The 21,981-nt window shown below is 46.4% G+C and overlaps 1 protein-coding gene and 1 non-coding gene across 2 annotated transcripts; both read right to left on the bottom strand.

Annotated features, from left to right (window-relative positions):
* Positions 1-6,940: 6,940 nt before the first annotated feature.
* On the bottom strand, positions 6,941-8,389 carry rrs1 (ribosome biogenesis regulator 1 homolog). Its single transcript, XM_048977457.1, is given in 2 exon segments — positions 6,941-7,365; positions 7,367-8,389. Coding segments are annotated over 2 exon segments (1,038 nt in total). The 5' UTR covers positions 8,330-8,389; the 3' UTR covers positions 6,941-7,290.
* A 768-nt stretch (positions 8,390-9,157) lies between these two features.
* Positions 9,158-9,243, bottom strand: trnay-gua (transfer RNA tyrosine (anticodon GUA)). The gene is given in 2 exon segments: positions 9,158-9,193; positions 9,207-9,243. It is a non-coding gene; the product is annotated as a tRNA-Tyr (tRNA).
* Between the last annotated feature and the right edge of the window lie 12,738 nt (positions 9,244-21,981).

Genomic DNA, 21,981 nt, shown 5'->3' with positions numbered 1-21,981 from the left:
GAACCCTGACACAGTCGTAACCGTTTCAGCCAATGGCGACCACCGTGTTTCTCTTACAAAATAGCTCTTCTGTCTCCCATAAACTCCAGCACCACACCAGGGCTGAAATGGAAGGCTGCCACCTGCATGTGCTGCGAGAGGCCTTCGCACAGCGGTGGCTGTGTGTGACGGCTCTGTCCTGTGCAGGGAGGAGGCCACACAATGTGGCAGGGTCCGGCAGCCCCTATGAGGGCCCCCCTCCAGCCCCCCCCCCGCTCTCTGGGGCCGCTCACACTGGCAGCCTTTGTGTGTGCCAGACAGCAGATGGCCGCCCATTATCGCAGCGACGGTAAAGTCATCTGGCAAGCGCCCCGCCAGCACAGCACCGGGCCCAGTTCTGGCGGGAAGGTTACAGCAGCCCGGCCCAGCTCCTGTGCTTCGTAACTAGGTCAGGGTGGCTCACTACCCCCAACCGCCCCCCCACTCTACCATGCCCACTGAGCATGTAGGGTTACGCGGGATGGATTTACTGCACTCTGCCGTTGCTTTCTCCGTAAATGTTCTGAATTAAAGGGAAAAAAGGTTGCAGGTTTAAAAAGGTGAAGGAGAGCTATGGCACTATCAGGTTCCTAAGCAGGTCTGACATCTGCTGCGTGATGGGGATCCGCAGGCTGATGGGGAGGGGGGCGGCTGGGATGCTGTCTGGGGCTCTCAGCACCTGCCCGCATAGCTGGAGGGAGTCGGCAAGCCCCACCGCCCCTGCAGACCTCCTGCTGAGGACCCTCACCTGTAGCTTGACACTGGTTTAGGCTCGAGAAGAAAATCGTTGATTTTTTAAGAATTTTGTGTTCTTCATTTATACCCCCAAATCCAGATGAGAAACATCATCTATCCTACCTCAGATGCCCCCCCCCCCATCCCTTCAGTGTTCTGTGCACTGTACTCCCCCCCCCCCCCCCCCCATGCTTCCTCCTGCAGCCGTACGCTATGAAAAGACCTTTGAGACGTCGGCTGGGCCTCATGGAACGAATGAGAGGTGTTTCAGCGTCGCCCCGGCAACCCCAAGTGCAGTGGCATGGTTAACTGTCGAGGTGCCATGGAGCTGCTGTTGATGGGTTGGGCTGAGAAGAGCAGTAAGTGGGTACACTTAACAGGGCTTAACAACCCCAAGAATCATCACCCCTGCCCAGGGAACGGTCTCCATGTGTCTTTTTGCAAGATGGAGATATATGTATGTTCCCCTGGAGGCCACTGGGCTCTCAGTCGGGTCGGTTCGGAAGCAGTCTGCAATGGACTGGGCTGTCAGGGGAGCTGGGGCCTCAGCGCCAGGAAGAGGCCCGTCTTACTCTCCTCGGGGACTGTGGCCTGCACCCACCAAAGGGTGGAGGTGCAGGAAAGGGAGGAGAACATAGAGGAACCAACTAAAAGAGCAAAGGGGCTGTTTATTCCTGTCACCCAAATTCATGGAGCACAAGAGTAACACTGTATGCAGCTCTGTCAGCCTAACACTGTGGGTCCCAGCACTGACGCTGCAGCACTGATGCCCCACAGTACTGACGCTCCACAGCGCTAATGCTGCAGTACTCGCACTCCACAACACTGACGCTCCACAGCACTAATGCTGCAGTACTCATGCTCCACAGCACTAATGCTGCAGTACTCATGCTCCACAGTACTGACGCTTCACAGCGCTAGTGCTGCAGTACTCGCACTCCACAACACTGACGCTGCACAGCACTAATGCTGAAGTACTCATGCTCCACAGCACTGATGCTGCAGAACTGACACTCCACTGCAGTGACGCTGCTGTACTCACACTCCACAGCACTGATGCTGCAGTACTCATACTCCACAACACTGACACTGCAGTACTCATGCTCCACAGCACTGACACTGCAGTATTCACGCTCCAGTGTTAATGTCCTTCACCACCACAAACCCTGACACCCTAACCCTTTACAACGGTTTGTCTTGCTGTAATTGTTGTCACTTACCTCCCATGTGTAGAATGCAGCACAGTAAATACTTGAACAATTCATTTGAAGTTTGTGTACAGAAGGCCAGGCTCGTCCCCCTGCCAACAGAGGGCCCTTAACCGGGTGTGCAAGGGCCCCGTGACACGCCCCAGAGCCGGGAGTGAGAATCGATTACCAGCTAGGGCCTAATCTGCCTGTATTGTCATATAATGAAGACTGAGACAGGCCACCTGCTCAGGGTGTGCTGAGCTGGGGGGGCAGGGCAGCCACAACAGCTGCTGGGGTGGGGGGGTGCGTTCGGGGGTGTTGTGGGAGGGTGGGGCTTAGTCTACATATGCACCAAGGACATCTGTGGCTCCGTCCTGGACTGAACTCTGTGCTAATGAGTCTGGCATGCCTGTCTTCCCTAAAACACATGTAAGGCTGTTCGACCTGAGGGTGTCAGCCAGACCTGGAGCCTGTGTGGCCACATAGCAAAGTTATTATACACTGTAACGTAAATAATACATTTTTTCTGGTCATGTATATTTCTGCCTTTGTAGTATAATAAAATACTATATTTACTGACTGCTTTACCTGTTTATGTGGAACGATAATTATGATTATGATAACATTATATATTGTCATTATTAATCTGGCTTTATAATCACCAAGAAGGTTAATACTGAAAATATACAGGAACGCATTTGGAAACTGTACTGACTCAGCTCACAAGGCAGGAAAGTACCGTTTTGCAGTTTGTCATCTTTGCAGCAGGCTTGGATGACGTCAGCTGTGACAGCTCATTGAGACCTGTGGCTGGTTGGTAGCGCCCCCTACAGGACAACATGCTCATTATAGAAAGTCACAGTCAATAAACTCGCATTTATCAAAATCGTTGTTAATTAATATTCTTAATTTGGGTATATATTTCTAAGATTCAGATCATACAATGAAGATGAATATTGCACTTTTGTAATTTAAGAAATTAACAAAAACCAGACAATATATATAAGTGATGTGATGTTTGTCAGAGTAATAATTACAACAACAATAGCAGCAACAACAATAACAATAACAATAATAATAATAATGAACAAACAACTGAGACATAATTTTACATTTATGTAAGAATGGAAGGTCAGGCTGGGATTCATTGTCAGTCATTATTTGGTTAAACCCAGTAACAGTTAAGCAAACTACTCAGTGAGAAGTGAGATAACCACGCCAGCCCCATCTCAGCCACAGAGCTTCGCTGTGTGTGGGGGGTGGGTGGGGGGGTGGGCCTCGGCCAAATGCCACGGAAACCCCAAGAAGCGCAAACAGCCGTGTAACAATCTGTACAGCAATCATGTTACCATGGAGACACACTTCCTGTGCAGGTCAGCATACCTGACCAATAAGCATGTTTCTGAAATGAACTGGCCCAATTCCACCAACATGTTAATGTTTCGATGAACATTTTTCTAACTCCACAAAACCATTCGTCTTTCAATGTGCCGTATTTATCCTTCTTGTTGTTTGTGTACTGGGCTCAGTACCCAGGTGTGATGGATAATCCATCCATGCATGAAGGGTAAATATGTCTCTGCCTTTCGTCCATTCGTCCATCTGCCACACAGTGTGAGGTCATGTAAGACCGTCCATTCTGGTTTCCCAATGAATACCTCCAGGTCAAACGTCAATGGGAGGATTAATGAATGGGTCCCATTTTTGACAGAATAGATGGGGGGGGGCATTACTTAGCTCTGAGCTTACAAACAGATGGACATGGTACAGCAGTCAAACAGCATCAATCATTATGGATGGATGAAGATGAAAAAGAAAATGTACCTTCATAATCGAGCAGTCATTACATCCCCCTGGTTAAGACTGAGCTGAGTCTGCCTTCCGGAGCCACAACTGCGGGAAAGAGCATTGTGATCCACGTCAGAGTGACGCCTCACCTTCAGCTGACGCCCCAATCTGAGCCTCACATCATAACACATGTTAAATAATAAATGGCTTAAACATTAATTAATTTTTCAGTAACTGCCAAAGAAACTGCCAAAGATTTATTCGCAGCATAATACAGCATTTCCTGCGTTATATTGATCTAAGCAAGCTGTTATATAATGAGTAAACAAGGGAGTATCTGTTTCTTTGGAGGTCGTTTATTCTAAATTCTAAACCTGTTTGTCGTGAACAAAATTATCGATGCTTTTTTTTCCCATCTAGTGAAGCTGCTGGGAGCTGAGTGTTGGGGTGTTGGGGGGCAGGGGCCACCTCAGGGCCTCTCCTGACCTCACAGTGGTCTGTTCGAGCTCATGAATGGAGCTCAGGGACAAAACGAGGTGCCAAGTACCCTGGTGTGTCATTCTGAAAGGTCGAGAAGCCCGAAGCAATGCTTTATTTGCCACTTGTGCAAGTCCTTAGGAATGATTTTGACACCACATCCCATCATCTCTCTTTGAGGCATAGATATAAATATAAGGGTAAAGCTTGGAGCCCTAAGCACGGGATTTGAACTAGTAACCTTCTGGTAAAAGGCACACAAGCCTAACCCACTGAGCCACACTGCACCCCGCTGCGCAGCAGATAGACATTTCGGATACTGAGGGAAGTGTTTTGGCACTGTGGCACATGCCAGCACACGGGCACACACGCCCAGGCTGCCCCCCCCCCCCCCCCCCCCATCGCCTGTGCCAATTAGTCCTTTTCAGCTGGCAGCAGGGCAGACAGTAAATGATGTAGGTCTGACCAGCGCAGCCAAAATGGCCGCGTGATGGATCTGTGATGACATGCGTGAAAAAGACAACAATGGAGGACGCCCCTCCTGGGGAGATGCGTAAACACACGCGACCTGTGGCGCACCACGCAGCCAGCCTTGTGGGCTGCGGACATGGCCATTGTTCAACTGGAGCGCATGCTCCACTGCACAGAGATGCACTGTGACGCACTGCCACCTACTGGAGAAGGGAAAGGGTGTGCAGAACATCTGCGGAACCGACCTTATACCAACCTGGGCCCGGTGTCCAGAACCCGCTTAACGCTACATCGTTCCTAAGTTCTACCTTAAGTTGCCTCTTAACGCTCCAACATGTTTACTGAAACATGAAAGTATATTTTTCTTAAGATATTTTTTAAAAAGACTGATCTGAGCCCCTTTTAACCGTCTCATCACTGTTGTGGGCTCTTATTGCTCGTTTAAAATGAGATTAACATCGTTAAGGGTGCAGGTTCATAACCATCGTCACTTAACGGGGCTCCATGACCTCACTGCCGACATTCTCCCCAATGAACCACACACTTCAGCGCTCTTCAATGTCAAACAGATGCTCAACAGGACACACTGATCTCACAAATAAATTGCCAATTCATTAAATGAGACTAGGACAAAACACAATACATAGAAATTAAGAAACACAGGAACAGTTAAATAAAGGCAGCTACCCAGATCATTTCAGCAAAATACCGAAACTCTGAAAGGTACGGCAGAAGCAAGGACCACATCGCTGGTTCAGATAGGCCCAGATATAAGGGGCGGCTAATGTCACACTGCACCAAGTAATCTGGCTGATCGATCCACTAGCACCGATCCCACACCCATCAGGAGGTTGATTCATCAGCGCCCTCCAGTGGCAATTTTTTACCCTGCACCCTAATTAGCAGATTACAGACGTCACATAATTTTTCATTCTCTCTTATTTTGTTTCTGCTATAGGGCTCCCCAGAAACATCAAACCTGCACCTGGCCACCCCCATTAACGTAACCGGCCCCTGAAGGCCACCGCAATCAAAACTCCGCACCGCAATCAATCTCCCACAGAGGCTCATACCTGAGGGTAAATTCACCTGATTCACAAATCAGTAACCGGTCACATTAAGACACTTACTTGGCTTGTCCAGCTGAGTTATCAATCTACAGCAGATTATTACTGCTACTATAATAAAGTAAAATTTGCCCAGTTTCTCGATATATAACGTGAGAATTGCATGACGTAATCTCATCAAAACAAGGAAGGCTTGCTGTGTGATGTAATACTATCTTATCTGGTTAATATGAGAATCTAAATGATGTATTTAAATGACCAACTTTTCTCCTTATAACATAATAGATATGTCATGTGGATACTAGACGAATACTACGAGTTTTACGGTACTAAATTTATTTGCTCAGATCTTTATAATGACTGCCATTCCAAGCTGAGAACATTGTTATGTATCTGATAAGTGGCCACACAGAGTTTTATTCAATTCTGTAGTGGAATTTAGGGGTCAAGCTGAGGAATCACTTCTTCGCCACCGCTGCCAATGTGCTCAAAAATACCTTAAATACAATGATTCCCCCCCCCCCATACAGCTTGGTACCTCGACTGAAGTTATTTTCCACTATCTGCTCATTTGTTTGGACCAGCTGCTCATTGTACATGTAGATGTTTGTAGATGTATCGTTGCATCTTACGTCTGCCAGCACAATCGTTCTCACCGTACTTCCTGCCTGCACCTTAAGCCAAGGACCACCTCGTAAACTTTACGCAGAACTAAACGTCACCCTTATATTTCTAGAACTTCAAACCTGTAATAGCAAATACATGAATATACCACGGAACCACCAGGAAACGTCATTCTCTTTATAAGTATCGCGTTATTGTGGGATATGCCTCATTATAATAAAATACGTACCTCATCATGACGACATACGGATCTCAAACTTAATTTCGCATTATAACAAACTGGGCAAATTCTGACTGATCATGGTGGTAGCAATACGCTGCAGTAATTGATCAGAGTAACAATGCTTTCATTCACTTATATGATATCACTTGTCCATCCATCCATCTTCTGATCACAGAAAAAAAAGAAACTTTCAAAGTACCTGACAAAGCAAGGATGTACCCATGGGGGGGGGGGGGGGGGGATCTTGGAAAAACAGACAACGACTAATTTACCATCTTCTAATTTTAGGAGAAAAGAAAAATAATCTGAAATGGCATTTAATTTCTCCAAGCAGTAGAAAATAATAAGCCGTTTTAAAGATTTATTTTATCAAACATACATTGCACAAAAAAACACTCTAGAAGAGACGTCACTTTAATGAAAGGGGGGAGATTAACAGTTTCCCCTTGAGAATAGCCATACATCATCGATAAGCATATTTAACTTTAATACAGTTAGGGGAAAAGTCGTGACAAAACAGGCATCCATCCATTACAACTGCCTGCGTGTACTTACAAACTCCCCTTAATCATCTATGTACTCAAAATCCATCAAAAGATCCCAAATGTAAGGCATGTGGATAAACGAATATCTATACAGAGGTGACGCAAACGCCTGCAGGAGGTGCCACGCCGTAAACACGCGTCTCGAAGCCTCATCATCTCTTGCCGAGTGCCTTTCGCGGCTTGCGGTTCTTGCCCCCGGCAGCTGCCCCGGCCCCTTTCCCTTTCCCCCTTCCCTTTCCCTTTCCCTGTAAAATGCCCCTTTCGCCCCTTCTTTCCGGCTTCCTTCCTCTTTCTGGAGGCGTTTTCCATGTCCTCCGCCCTCATCTGCTTGTTCACGGCTTTGGTGATATCCAGCCGGGGCTTCTTCCCGTCCATGATCTTCAGGAGGTCCAGCTGCTTCTGCTTCTCGGTGGAGAAGTCGCCAATATTGGGCTGAAACTTTCTCCTCTTGCCGGTGTTTTTTGGGGCTTTCTCCTTCGGCAGGCGCTCCTGAAACTTGCCCACGGACGCGGTGGACAGCCTGGCTACCTGCTCGGCCTTGGTCAGCTCGGACCTGGACGGCTGGCCGGTGGGCATCAGCCCAGCGCCCGGCAGCTGGAGCTTGTGCGCCCTCGCAATGTTCCTCAGTCGGTTCAGTTCGTTCTTCGCCACCCTCTCCTTCTTGGCTTGGATGCGCTTGGCGAACTGGTCCTCGTTCGGATCGGAGATCTCCGGCACCTCTATGAGCCAGTCCTTGGTGTCATCCTTAGCTCGCTTGTAGCCCCAGCGCCTCCTCCATTCCTTGTGAACATCGTCCCACACCAGGTTGGTTTTCTTTCTGTTCTGGATCCCCTTAAGTTTCGCGAACTCCTCCCATTTAGTCGGAGGCTTCGGCTTCGGTACCGGCTTCTCCCTCGGCAGGCGGGTGACGGGATCCGGCAGTTTAGCGACCACGACGCCGTCAAGCCTGTCAGTCGGCACTTTCCAGATCTCGTTGACGAGGAGCTGCGCGTTGTCCCGGGCCAGCGAGCGCAGGAAGTTCTCCTTCTTCTGGGCTCTGAAGTCTCGGAGGTCCGGCGCATTCTTGTCGAAGGCGAGCAGGTTCCCCACGTCAAACTCCAACTCTAACTCCTTCTCGACTCTAATGCTCTGAAGCTTCTCCGCTTCATCTCTCTCCGCTTTAGCGAGCACCTCCTCGATGCTGGCTGCCATCTTGCGGAGCTTCTCCCACGTGTGCGCTCAGTTCTACCAGGAGGCGTGTAGAAGGTCCCACCTTCTCCTTCCGGGTCTTTTAGCGACGCGATAGAAATAACGCGCCGCCTCCACGAGAGGGAGCCGTAGCGCTTCGGGACAGCGGATATGCCGCTAGTGGTATGTGGTTAAAGCTGTCCAGCGGGAGAGATGAAAAATGCTCTCTGATGTGCAAATCTGCACATAACTAAGGCGAGCGAGCCTGCGCTGCCAAACAGGTCACCCTGATAGAATGGAAAATTTCAAGATAATCATACCACTGTTGGACATAGGTGTCACATTCCTGGAACTCAAGTTTTGAGGTTTATTTGTCGCATACACCGTATATCAGCGTGGGAAGGCTTTTGAAACGTGAAACTGAAAATGTACTTTACTGGTTTTGTGGGGAAATTTAGTAGTTTTTGCATTATTTGTTACTTTGTCCAAAGTAATTTATAAGAAATGCAAATGCACATTGTATGGAGCATAATAGATGAACATCACCTTAATCACTGCCATGCTTGAGAAAACCACATAGTCCACCCATTTCTGAAATCGGTTCGTGTTTCATTTGCTTGGGCAACCAAGAGAACCACATAACCCTGGTAATGATGACCTAGAACTATGCAACAGGTGCCGTGGTGGAACAAGTAGCAGGTGCAAATGTTAAGCAGAACCCCAACTTACATCTAATATTTGTTGAGATTGAACTAATTAAATGCTTCCGACAAGCAAATTGTTTCTGAGATACGGTTTTAATATAAGACGAACCTTATCAATTCAAAGCGGAAGTTCATTAAAGGTTAATCCTCCTTCGAGCCGGATTCGAACCAGCGACCTAAGGATTACAGTGAAGCCTCTACAGTCCTCCGCTCTACCAACTGAGCTATCGAAGGGCACACTTTACGGTTTTAAGCACGTATAGGTATACACATCATGTATGTATACATGTATGCGTGTATGTAGGCTAAGTATGCATGTATTCCTCAACCAACTAAAAACTAGCTGAGATACGCTTTGTAATTAATGCTATTAAACATGAATATATGCAGTCGGCATATGCTTGCCAAAGCATGCCTTAATCAGCATTTATTTTATTACAAAACCGTAGGCACATTGAAGCTTTTTTGACCAGACAACGCCGGCATCTCAGGCTACCTGACCTACGATCGCAGCCGCTACGGGACTGGAAGAGCGCGTGAGGAACCAGCAAGGAACACGATGACGCAGAATACCGCGGAAGGTGCTGTAGGATAAGGCGTCACTTTAATAAACCAAGGCATCTTTTCTTAGACCTAAACATGCTATCATTGTTATCATGAACGTCATTGAAATATATGACTCATATTCGCAGTTTTAGGCAGTGTCCTCACTGACACAACACTGCCATCTCTATCAATTTATGTTTTCTTTGTAATTTAATATTTTATAATTAGTGATTTATATAAGAAACACCTATTCGGCCCGGAGGAGATGTGCGATATACTGCAATAATAGCATCTAATTTTAACACAGTTTCTCCTTGTGTTTTATTAATTATTGTTATTATTATTATTATTTAAAATACTTGACAGCTCCTTTCAACATCTACATTTATATGTTTTCGAGGAATCAGCAGAGGGCAGTCACCGGGTTCATTAATCATCAGTCAATGCGCTGCTGTTTATACACATCATACCAGGAACTGAATAAATAACCAAAAATAAAGGTTCAACATGCAAAGGTTCAAATATAAAATCTCTTTTTGGTAAGTGGGCGGCAGTTTACCACAGGTCAAACTCGGTGGGTTATGCGAATTTAGCGGTGGTCTGGGAGGTCTGCAATTAGTGCGTTACACATCTAACACAGACCTAGCAGGTCCAAGTAAACTACTGATGACGGGTATTACAGCCGAACTATTGCATATGAGACACGTTAGCATTTACACGGGGGTTGGAGTCAGTAATCACACAGCAGCCATAGTCAGTTACTCTTAATGGCATCTGAGCTGTTTCATTTCGTTATCGTGATAAAGTCAGTGTTTATTGTGCACCCCCCCCCCCCCCCCTATTAACTGCAGGGGGCGCTTTCCACCCAGTACGTCACTTCCATGTGGTATAATCTTTCTGATTTTACAGAGTGGGGGTCGCTCTCCACCCAGCGGGTCAAGTTCAGGTGGATTATAACTTCTCTGATTTGACAGGATGGACTGACAGTGGCCGCGTCTTGCTGTGCAATCCAAAGAGCCGTTTTCCAGGGGGTTAAACATCTTAAGATCCTTAAAATAAAAAAGGTGAAGAACTGAGCTGAAAGAAAGAAAAGAAACATGACACAAGATGTTGGGTAAATATAGATGACACCTGTTTATTTCTGGAGTTGACAGGGTAATTAATATAGCAGCGTATTAAGGTACACATCTGCTGCGTGCGCCAGTCTCTTTATGGACACGCAATAAACTGTCTGCCGAGCCGCGCCGAACCGAGTCGAGTCGAGCCGAGCTGAGCTGAGACGCGCTCCAGCTGTGGACATTTCAGCGCCTCGCAACTCCCGGGATTCGCTTAATTGAGTCTCGCAAGTCAAACGGCTCGACTGTGGCAGTGAATGAAGCCGGGGAATGGGGTATAAAGTAATGCGCGGTGTGTTTGCGAGCAAATAAACCAGCTGCCCTTTACATAAGCGGCATTTAACATCTGAACATGTCATTGTGAGCAGAGTGTTAACGTCTGTCCTCCCGTCTTTTTTGCTTGTTTCAGACCTGCCACTGCCCATTACATGTGTAAATGACGCTACCTTATTTCACCGAGTGGTATTTTTATCCAGCACGGAAATATTTGACCGAGGTGCTGACAGTGAATATCAGCAGCGGTGGTGCCTGCGCGGGAAACAGGCTTTGGGCTCCTGACGATGGTATTATCGATTGGTAATTAAAAACAAATATACTCCAAGTACAGTATGTACATCAAACCACCAGGAATGTTGGTAAAAATGTATATTTGGGGGACCTTAAAATTGTAGTTGTTAGAAAGTCTATGCGGGATCTTCAGGCAATAAACTTTGTTTTGGATTAGTAATTTGGAAAATCACCCATTGAAAATGAACCATTCTATTTATATGAGTAAAAGGAACGATACTTAGCTATAAAAAACGACTTTCTCTTGGACAAACTTTTGGAAAAAAAGTTCTGGAAGCTAAATATCAGACTAACAGATGCCAGATATTACATGTCTACCCTGATTACTTAAGCTCAACCTTCTGGCTCATGGGCTGTAAATAAATGCAAATAAATGAAAATATGGGATTACCTTGCAAAATATTACCGGATTCGGTTGCTCGGCTGTAGGTTATACGATACACAGTTGCCCTGTTGTACCCATTTATACAGGCACAGCTGTGTGGTCCCTTCGCTGACAGGTCCAGTTCCTGCTTCATTTTAACCAGTCTGCTTATTGCTCTTTGTTGTATGAAGAAGAATTGGATGTGGTCATCCCCCCCCCCCCCCCCCCCCCCGATGCAGAGAAACTCACCGCATTCACTCTATGATCCAAGCCATTTCGGGGCCCTTGGGTTAGTCCTGCCCTTCCCCTGAGAATGAGATTGAAGCGTACTTCAGTATCTATCTACTTTACTGTCTATCTCTCTGTCTGCGGTTCCCACCCCATTATTTGACGGGGCAGATAGATAGATAGATAGATAGATAGATAGATAGCCTAAGGAGATGCCTTTGGTTTATGGGAGAAAAGCTGTGCTAGACAGAACATGCAAACCTCATCCATCCATCCATTTTCCAAACCGCTTATCCTATTGGGTCGCGGGGGGTCCGGAGCCTATCCCGGAAGCAATGGGCACGAGGCAGGGAACAACCCAGGATGGGGGGCCAGCCCATCGCAGGGCACACTCACACACCATTCACTCACACATGCACACCTACGGGCAATTCAGCAACTCCAATTAGCCTCAGCATGTTTTTGGACTGTGGGGGGAAACCGGAGTACCCGGAGGAAACCCCACGACGACACGGGGAGAACATGCAAACTCCGCACACATGTGACCCAGGCGGAGACTCGAACCCGGGTCCCAGAGGTGTGAGGCGACAGTGCTAACCACTGTACCACCATGCCGCCCCCATGCAAACCTCATATAATACAAAATATTACACCCAGTAATATTAAATATTTAACCCAGTGGTTCTCAAACTCGGTCCTTGGGCCCCACTGCCCTGCTTGTTTTCCAGCTATCCCTGCCCCACACACAAGTCCCAGCTGTCTTTCAGCTTCTGATTGACTGAACACACCTGATCCAGGTAATCAGCAATGTGTAGGGCAGGGATAGCTGGAAAACAAGCAGGACAGTGGGTCCCGAGGACCGAGTTTAAGAACCACTGGTTTAACCTAATCTCAGGATCCAGACATTAGTTATTATGCATTTCAATAGCACACATGAAATCAGTTGGTAAGCTGTTCATCTGGGCAACACTGTAACAGGAAACATGTCATGAGTAAAGATTAATGGCCTGACTTAATGGAGGGTATTTTCACACTGAGTGTCTCTAAAGGATATGTAGATGTATCACAGAAGTGTACTCTTACAGCAAAGGAAATTGGACAGAAAGAGGCTCCTGAAGAGCGTCGGTGCACCGTGCCGTGGTTCCCGCACCGTTATTTGACCAGGCGTGGGCACATCGTGGCTTTGCCAAGGCTGCCGCATGCATTAATTTTGCGTAATTATTTTCCAAGCTTTCTGAACGGTCTGGGGCCTCATGCAATCCAGACCGCATTAAGGCTTCAGATGAAGAAAACACAGAGAGAGAGAGAGAGAAATAATTTGCCTTTGCTCACATTAGTGTTTGGTTTGAATTTTGCCCCAGGGAGGGGCCTCTAGCTAATAGATAACAATGACGGAAACCCCTGGAGGCAATGTCACACTGAACAAAGTGCTCTGCACCCATGAGACCTGCCCACTTCGTTCGTGGTCTGGAGCAACGGCCGGCAGCTTGATTGGTGCTGAGGTTGCACGGCCAGGGCCAAACTCCTGGTCTAGGGTGTCCGACACCCCCCATCTGCTGCTTCCATGCCGCATTTTACATCTCAAGCGCTTGTGGGTAACTTGGTGAAGCAGCGACCCGAGATGAATGCGTTCGATGCTGTTACACATCGGTCTTAAAGGAACCACATTGTACACGATTGGCTCTTCTGCTAATTGACATGAATTGTCTGTGAAGGAGCACCTGCTTCTCCATTCCGAATGCTTCAGTGAGGAGACCATGACATTTCAGCTGCCAGGGGAAAACATTGGTTGGTGTCTTAAGTCCAGTGCATACGTCACTTTCGGTTGTAGATAAGGGAACGTGACGTAAATTTTGTCATCGGGTTGGCTGTGGACGACTACAGTAGATGGCAGCGTGGATGTTCACACATCAGCAGTCAACACCGAAAGAGTAGAGGAAGAGTAGTAGTTGTTGTAATAGTTATGGTGACCGGCTGCATGAGGAGGGTCGCAGTTACTTGCATGTCTGATTTTTTCGTACTGGCCAGACATTATACCGCGGTATACAGAATATTAAAAAGTATCACTATTCCGGCATTTTGAAACCTTGGCAATAAAATTAAGTGAGCTGGTGGAGTCCTGGCTAACTTTGTCGTATCCCGGAACAATATGTGTAAAAACGAAGTACGAATAAGGCTTTAAGGCTCTTTGGTTCTTGTGGTAGTCCCTGATAAGACTGGATTAAGCTGCACATTTCAATCCATTTCCCTGCTGCTCTCCTCTACTCAATTCTCCATTTAGAGTTTTATAAAAAAAATATCGACGTCCAGTAATACAGAAAACAATGAAGGACGCGTTTTTTTTTCCCTCAATTTCACTTATATAGTCAATTTACTGTTGTTATGTATTACAGTGATTTGTTCAGGAGTATGAAAAGCAGCATTTGTGTTTGAGTCTCGCTCAAACGGATGACGGACTGACCTACTTGCTGAGAGGAGACTGAGCGCACTGTGAATTCTCAGTGCTCTTAATTTCTTTGTCGGGTCGCTCAATGTGTGACGGCTGCACATAATTATTGAATAATTCAGATAGGTCAGCATTCTTTCATGTCATGGGTCACTATCCTGGCAGTCTCTGGGGGTAAGGGAGTGGAAGACTGCAGAATGTTGGGGCAATCCGTAAACCCACATTCCAGGGCACAGAGACCCATACCCACAAAGCTTTTAATGATCCCCCATAAACCACAACTCTTAGTTTGTGTCACCGCGGAAACATCAGGTAAAACACAATAAAACATATTTCCATGCAATTCGTTTCAGCAAGGACACCATGATGAGCTTAATTAAATACACGGATTTCAGGAAATTATATATTGGGATCACTGGAGGTAGGCGTGGCCATGGGGACCAATCGCTTCTGTGGCAGGTAAATAGTGGACTAGATTAGGGGAACTAGATTGTAGCTGTAGAGGAATATAGTTCAGGATTCCCCAGTTCATGTTTTGAATAAATGGAGTAAATGTCACTCTCAATGCAGTTCTTGACCACCATTAAGTGTTTCTTGGGTGACTGCCGTTCTGTGGCCTTTAGATGAGCCAGATGGCCTGGGAATAGTCTGCTAGTAATAACGAGGCCGATTAAACTCACAGAGAATTAGTCTCTCAGGGGAGACAAAAGTATATATGGACTAGGGTACTGGGACACCTGGCCATTAAACTCACAGGAACCTTTATGGCATCCCATTCTAAATCCATCAGTATGGAGTTGGCCCCCCTTTGCAGCTGTAACAGCTGCCCATTCATCCAGAAAAGTGTTTGTGATGTCAGGCATTGATGTTGGTTGTGATGTCCTGTTTCACAATTTCTGTTCTAGTTCATCCCCAAGGTGTTCGAAGGGGTTGAGGTCCCCACACCATAATCCCTCCTCCACCAAACTGTACAGTTGGCACACTGCAGTTAGGCAGGTAATGTTCTCCTGGCATCTGCAAAGCCCAGACTCGTCCATCAGACTGCTAGACATGTGTGGTTCGACATTCCACATTCCCCCCGCTCTGGGGTCCAGTGGCAGCGTGCTTCACGTCACTCCATCTGACGTCTAGCATTGCAGTTGGCGATGTGAGGCTTGCATGCGGCTGTTCGGCCGTGGAAGCACTTTCTGTGAAGCTCCTGGTGCACAGGTACTTATACTGGGGTTAATGCCGGAGTTAGTTTAAAACTCTGCGGTTGCTATTACGCACTTGGCACCTCAGAACTCAGAGTTATCTCAGAAGGCAAGTTATCTACCTAATAAAGTTTAGCCAGCTAATATTAAGCTACACAAACCGCTAAAGTAAAATAAAAATGTTGTTACTACATAATTTGTTTGTATACTAAATTATGTAAATTTCAGGAGTTCTTTGAACAAAGCTAGACGATGTTTCGTAGGGGTTCCTTACTTTTACAATGTTATAATTGAACCCCTCTGGCTGAAATCACTCTGAATGTAATGTGAATAAACCTTATTAGGTATTTGGATGCAAAACAGTGCCGTGGCTGTCGCCATGGTAACAGCTAGCATTTTCTAATATAAATCTGGTTGCTGCAATGGACACCAGAGTAGTGAGGTGTTCTGTTTGAAAAGAGCTTGGATTTTCTTTCCCTTCCACTCTTGCTATCAGTTGTGGACTGTCAGATGTTAAATCTATACCAAATGTAGTGAGGACAGGTCCCTTCAATCTACTGCCTTGTTCACAAACCATACACATACGCTGATGTTAATAAGGTTTGCCCATCACCCATACATCCACCAGACACTGCCTATCGGTGCTAAGAACATTATACACTATAGGGTTCAGCCGACTGCTCTGCCCCCTTACTGAGTTCTGAGGGTTTGCATCCAATCCCAAGATCCTGTCGGCTCTTTAACAGCCTTGTTGTGTTTCGGAGGCTTTCTCTGAATCATTCGATTTTCTCTCACATTCCTGCTGGTCAGGTGATCTATGCTCTCGCTAATGAATGGATGGGAGGATGTCACATGACGGATAACGGTCACATCTAAGTTACACTCGGCTCTTTCCCTGCTCCCTGGGTCACCAGGAACCTTTCAGGATGCTCATTGGCTGAAAATGGATCGATCTGTGTCTCAATTCTCTATTCAGGATGAACATTCACCAACCTTAAAATATTCTCCATTCTACATTGCAGAGATATTTTATATAAGATACCAATAAGGCCTGTTCTTCATATAGTTTACTGGACTGAATAAATATTCTAATTGTATCCCGAAATGGAAACCCAGTCAATGATTCATCCATTATGAGGCAGATGACCATCGTAGGATCCCTGAGGTGATTCAATCTGTAGCTACATGTCCTTAAGGCATATCCCAGAAGATCCATTTGAAACCGTCTGACTACAGTTGCAGACAGCTCTGTATCAGGGCACTGTGCTGTTCGTCACATGCCAATGAGAGGATCGATCACATGAAAACTCCAGTGCAACATAAATAGCTCGTCTTTAGCACACAAACACAAGAAAATATCTGCTGTGCGGCATGAAGAGCTTGTCTGCAGTGTAAGGATCACTGGAAAATTCCTGCAGTCCAACACGAAGAGCTCATCTACGGTGTAACGATCCCATGAAAATACCAGCAATGTGACAGGAAGAGCAATGCAGTGTTTCAGCCATGTGAGATTAGACACCTGCATCACACACATTCGATACAGTTTTTATTGCTTCACTGAATAATTCTCAGTGTTGAATGGGCTCCAAAGACATGGGGAAGGCTGTGAAGCCTTTCTTATCATTTTTACACTCACTGGAAGTGATGCTCCTCTGTACATGCAGTGACTTAGAGTTTGATAAAGATCTAAGCTCTTCACCCTGCGGGGTTCCCTGGAGGAGGCGGAGCGCATCTGTTCTGATCACACCTAATTATGCTTGTTTTTTGGTGACTGGCATCACTGACGGCTAGCGGCTAACGCTAACCATGCTGTCATTGACCTGCTTTGATGTGTGCATTTTGGGATTACGAGTTGTTTGAGCCTGAGGACTGGATCGCTCTACCGCCCTTCGGTAGCTCGGTTGGAAGCGGGGCGCCCTGTAGAGCCTGCACTGTGATCTTTGAGTTACTGGCTTGAATTAGCCTTTAGGGAGCATGTGCCTTTAGTCAGTTTTCTCCCCGAATTTATAACGTTTATGCCGGTGGTGTGTGGCTTAGTGATTTAGGAAGCGTTGCCTGTTATTGGAAGGTTAAATCTCAGGGTTGGCAGAGTGATCCCACCATTGGGCGATTCTCTCAACCCTCATTGCTCTTGGGACTGGCAAACCCTGTCTTCTCAAATATATCTGGTATCGGATAAAAGTTTCTGCTAAATAAAATGCAAAGTATTACCCTGTCCGGCTCTTCAGTGCTGTGGATTGAGTCTGATCGCTGGCGCTATGCATCTGCATGACACCATGGTGACCTGCCGTATCTGATAACTGAAAATTCCCAGACTGGGGAAACATGCATTAAACATCTCATAGCATATGTGGGTATAAATTACCTTGGTATTTAAATATGGTCCTTTGCTTTATAAGAAGTAAGAATGTCCCCTGAATGTCTATGGAGGCAGCAGCAGGTGCACGTTGGCAGGTCCTGCTGCCATGTGGAGGTTTACTGTCACCCCTCCAGCCTTCTTTTGTCACCAGTCTACTGAGAGTCACACTCTGAGAGCAGATCGGAGGGTAAGAGCGTAAGCCGTGAGCTGACGGTTCTGGTGACATCACAGCAGTGTGGCAGGGGCAGCAGTGTGAGTGCGTGGTGTCACACGGCCCCCCCCTGTTTTATTTATAACCCCACCTGAAATACGAAATTAATAGGGGAGGGAATCCAGATGTAGGCAAATGACAAATCGGCCTATTGGGGCATCGACATGCGGCATTAAAATGGTTCCGGAATCCGAAGGCGGAAAGTTTTCTTCCAACTTTGAATATGAAATTCAGAGAGCGAGGATGGAAATGGCCTGAATTAATTGATTTAAGGAGCGGGAGACGCCCACACGGATGCTGTTAGAATGAGGGGAAGCAGTTAAGAGTGAGATTTTCCCTTGAGGAGTTATAGGCTTTTCCTTCCCTCCATGTCGTGACGCCATTCCATGCCGTCTGTAGCAGCTGTCAGCCACACTGATGCTTATTCCGACGGGACTTTCAATTGGTAGCTTTTTAAAAAGACTCTGTCGAAAAATACCCTGTCATTATTTTTGGAGTAGTCAATATAATGTCAAGACAAAGTGCCTGAGAGTATTGTCAATGGGCCTGGCATTGACCCAAATGGGATAGGGCCGTAAAGGTGGGCATCGTGAATGATATCTGACAGCATTGATGATGGCTTGAACTACTGGACCTCCAGGTCTAACGGCGGTGATAGTGTGACTTCATGGAAGACAACAGGACTTCAGGGAGAAGGTCGGAACCCCGTAAGAAATCCCCTGTCCGTCAGGCCAGGCGTTCCGATGTCAGGTTGGCTTACAGCAGTCATCGATCTTGTTTCCCTTCCATCTGGAGCTTGGGGGGGGGCTCTAGAGGTGCCCCTTGGTAGCTCAGTTGGCAGCGTGGCGAACTGTGGAGGCTGCACCATGACCCTTAGGTTGCCGGTTTGAATCTGGCTTAAAGCAACATTACCAGTATTAGTAAACTTTGCCCTAGATATATATATATATATATATATATAGGATCAGAAGGTCACTGACTGAGCAAGACCCCAACCCCCAATTTGCTCCATGAACTGGTTGACCCTGTATGTCACTTAGAATCTGTCTGCTAAATAAAATAAATCTAACGTTAATGATTCATATCAGTGTTGCTGCCCCCTGGTTTGTTATAGCTTTCATGTAGCTATTTGCTATAAGCTGTGTGGTAACCCAGGGGCTCTCTGCTTAATGACAGCTACGCGCTTGTGCACATGTCAACGGTGATGGAGACGGCAGCCCGTAGCGGATGACAACCTCTGCAGAGCTGCCCTGTTTTCTTACACGAGCTACATTATTCATAGTCAGCGTGATTCATGCCTCACACAGACAGTTACAGTAGATGATAGGTCTGTATCCAAATCCATGCCCAGGTCAGTGGTTGACGGTGAACTGTAGGCCTTCGGAGTTAAGTGTCAATAACAAGTCGTTACAAGTAGTGTTACTGAGAGTAACAGACTGAATGAGTAGCGTATTTGTGAATGAAGGACATTTCTGATACTGTGCACAATTGCCAGACTAGCCTGAGAGGATCGCCTGCAGTCTATGTGTGCTTCATAAGAACACGCCCACTGTCATTCAGCCACGGGCAGCGTCTCGCATTCTGCTTTCTTTGCTGGAGGTAAATGTGACATTATTAACGGCGTTGATACACGCTACGGAATCGAGCCTCAGTTACACAGTAATAATTAAGTCTAAAGTGTGATTTTCACATGTGTGTGTTTACAGCAGTCAAGGAAAGACAGAACTTACTTGTGTTTAAAGACAACATTTGTCTTATTTTATGGTAAAACGCTGCAATGCCATAAGCCATAAGCACAGCTGCAGGTCAGCTAAGTCCGATGTGGCCCCTCATGTCTGAACTTCAATCAGAGGACATTCAGTTACAGATCTCTGAACTGTTGGCACTCTTTAAATATGTAACCGTGCTGTTTTCTAGAATGGCTTTAATACCCAAGGAGTGGGTATTTGATAGGGAACATTGCACAATGGCTTTCAGTGTTCATTGATGTGTTTACATCAGTTTGCTTGAATCATGTGTCCAGGGAAATAACCATATCACCACTAAGCCTGTGAGCAAAGTCCTTCACCCTAACTGCTCCAGAGATGCTCTGAGCCCAAGCCCTATATGTCACAAACGGGAGGGGGGCACTAAAGATTTTGGGCATATTATATTGGGCCCCCAACCCAGATCAATCGGATTGTGTTTCAAAATTTTTAGGACCACAGTAACTCAGGGGCCCCTGGAATCGCCCTAACTTTCCACGGCACCCCTGGTCACAAAGGCAAGTACTACACAAATATAAGCATGAGGTATATTTCATCTACGTCGAGCGATGATTTCTATCTTCAGCGGGTACTCAGTTACACTAGGATTACTACAATTACTACAATTACTGCAAAGTGTACATGATGCCCCATAGTGGAGATCCTGAGACATTGCAGATGTGGCTGAGGCCAGGGTGGAGTCAGGTGGGCATCTTGTGGGCATCTTGTTAGCTTGTTAGCAGGGTGGACTGCCTAAAAATGTGAGAACAGACACAGTTCGTTTCGACCAAGACATTTAAAGCTCACACACTGTTATAACAGTGACTTAAAGACTCCTGCTCTGTTATAACACAGACATTTAAAGCTCACACACTGTTATAACAGTGACTTAAAGACTCCTGCTCTGTTATAACACAGACATTTAAAGCTCACACCCTGTTATAACAGTGACTTAAAGACTCCTGCTCTGTTATAACAGAGACATTTAAAGCTCACACCCTGTTATAACAGTGACTTAAAGACTCCTGCTCTGTTATAACAGAGACATTTAAAGCTCACACCCTGTTATAACAGTGACTTAAAGACTCCTGCTCTGTTATAACAGAGACATTTAAAGCTCACACCCTGTTATAATCGATATTTTACTGCTTGCATTGTACAATCTCACAGAGACCTTTGAAGCCCAGGCTGTTTTTAACAGTGATTTTAAGGCTCATGATCTCTTATAACTGAGCTCACAGTTGTTCAGCACAATGCCACACCTTGATCTATGCAGAGTGATGGGACTCTGGGTCCTTTCATTCATCCTGGAGAAGTTCAAGGGACCGGAATTCACTGCAGTGCACGACTTTACCTTTGGTGACATTTAGCCCTAATTGTCTATTGATGTTTTATGTCACCGGCCTGGAACAAGATGTCATCTCCAGCATCCTCCGATCACTTATCCCGATAACTTCTTGCAAGAAGTGAAAAATTAGCAGGCCACTTAATAAAATGAGCGCAGCATCTCCCGGGATCTGTGTGCGTGCGTGTGTGTGTGTGTGTGTGTGTGTGTGGGGAGGGCATTAGCTGAAAGGTGCTGCTCATTTTTACAGGAACATTGTAGCCTCTCAGTCTGTATTTTAATTTTGTCGACATGCCCGATGGATGCTTGACTCTACATTCCATGAATCGGACACTTTCTATTGAATTAAACTTCAGGTTTGCGGGTAATCAAGGGAGATCAAACGGTATGATAAAGTGAATTTATCTGATGTTTTTATATCATATATGGCTGCAGTGTCATTAGTGGGGTCATTATGAGCTACTGTTCCCTAAAATAGTGTTTAAATGATGGCCAAGCCGAACACAACATCCAAGGCTTGTCCTGGAGGGAGCCGCAGGGAAAAATCCTGGCCGACGTTACGATTTTAATTAAGGTATGAAACTAAAATCTGCTCTAGGGGACTTTCCATCAAAAGCGCCGTGCTGCCAGTGAACGAGGGACAGTGCTTCCCCCCCCCGTCCTGTCCCAGCTCAGTGGGTGTGGCCACTGGTGATTGGAAGGTCCTCAATTCAAATCCCCCAAGCAGCAGAGCAATTCGGCTGTTGGGTCCCTGAGCAAGGCCCTCAGCCCACAGTTGCCCCAGGGACCAGCTGAATCGGCTTGGGCTGACTGGTCATCAGGAAGCTCAGGAATGCGAGGCGGGTCTTTCTTC

This window comes from Brienomyrus brachyistius, chromosome 15, assembly GCF_023856365.1.
Source record: "Brienomyrus brachyistius isolate T26 chromosome 15, BBRACH_0.4, whole genome shotgun sequence".
NCBI lineage: Eukaryota > Metazoa > Chordata > Actinopteri > Osteoglossiformes > Mormyridae > Brienomyrus > Brienomyrus brachyistius.
The sequence above is the reverse complement of the archived record's forward strand: the minus strand, read 5'-3'. Positions and strand labels throughout refer to the sequence as shown.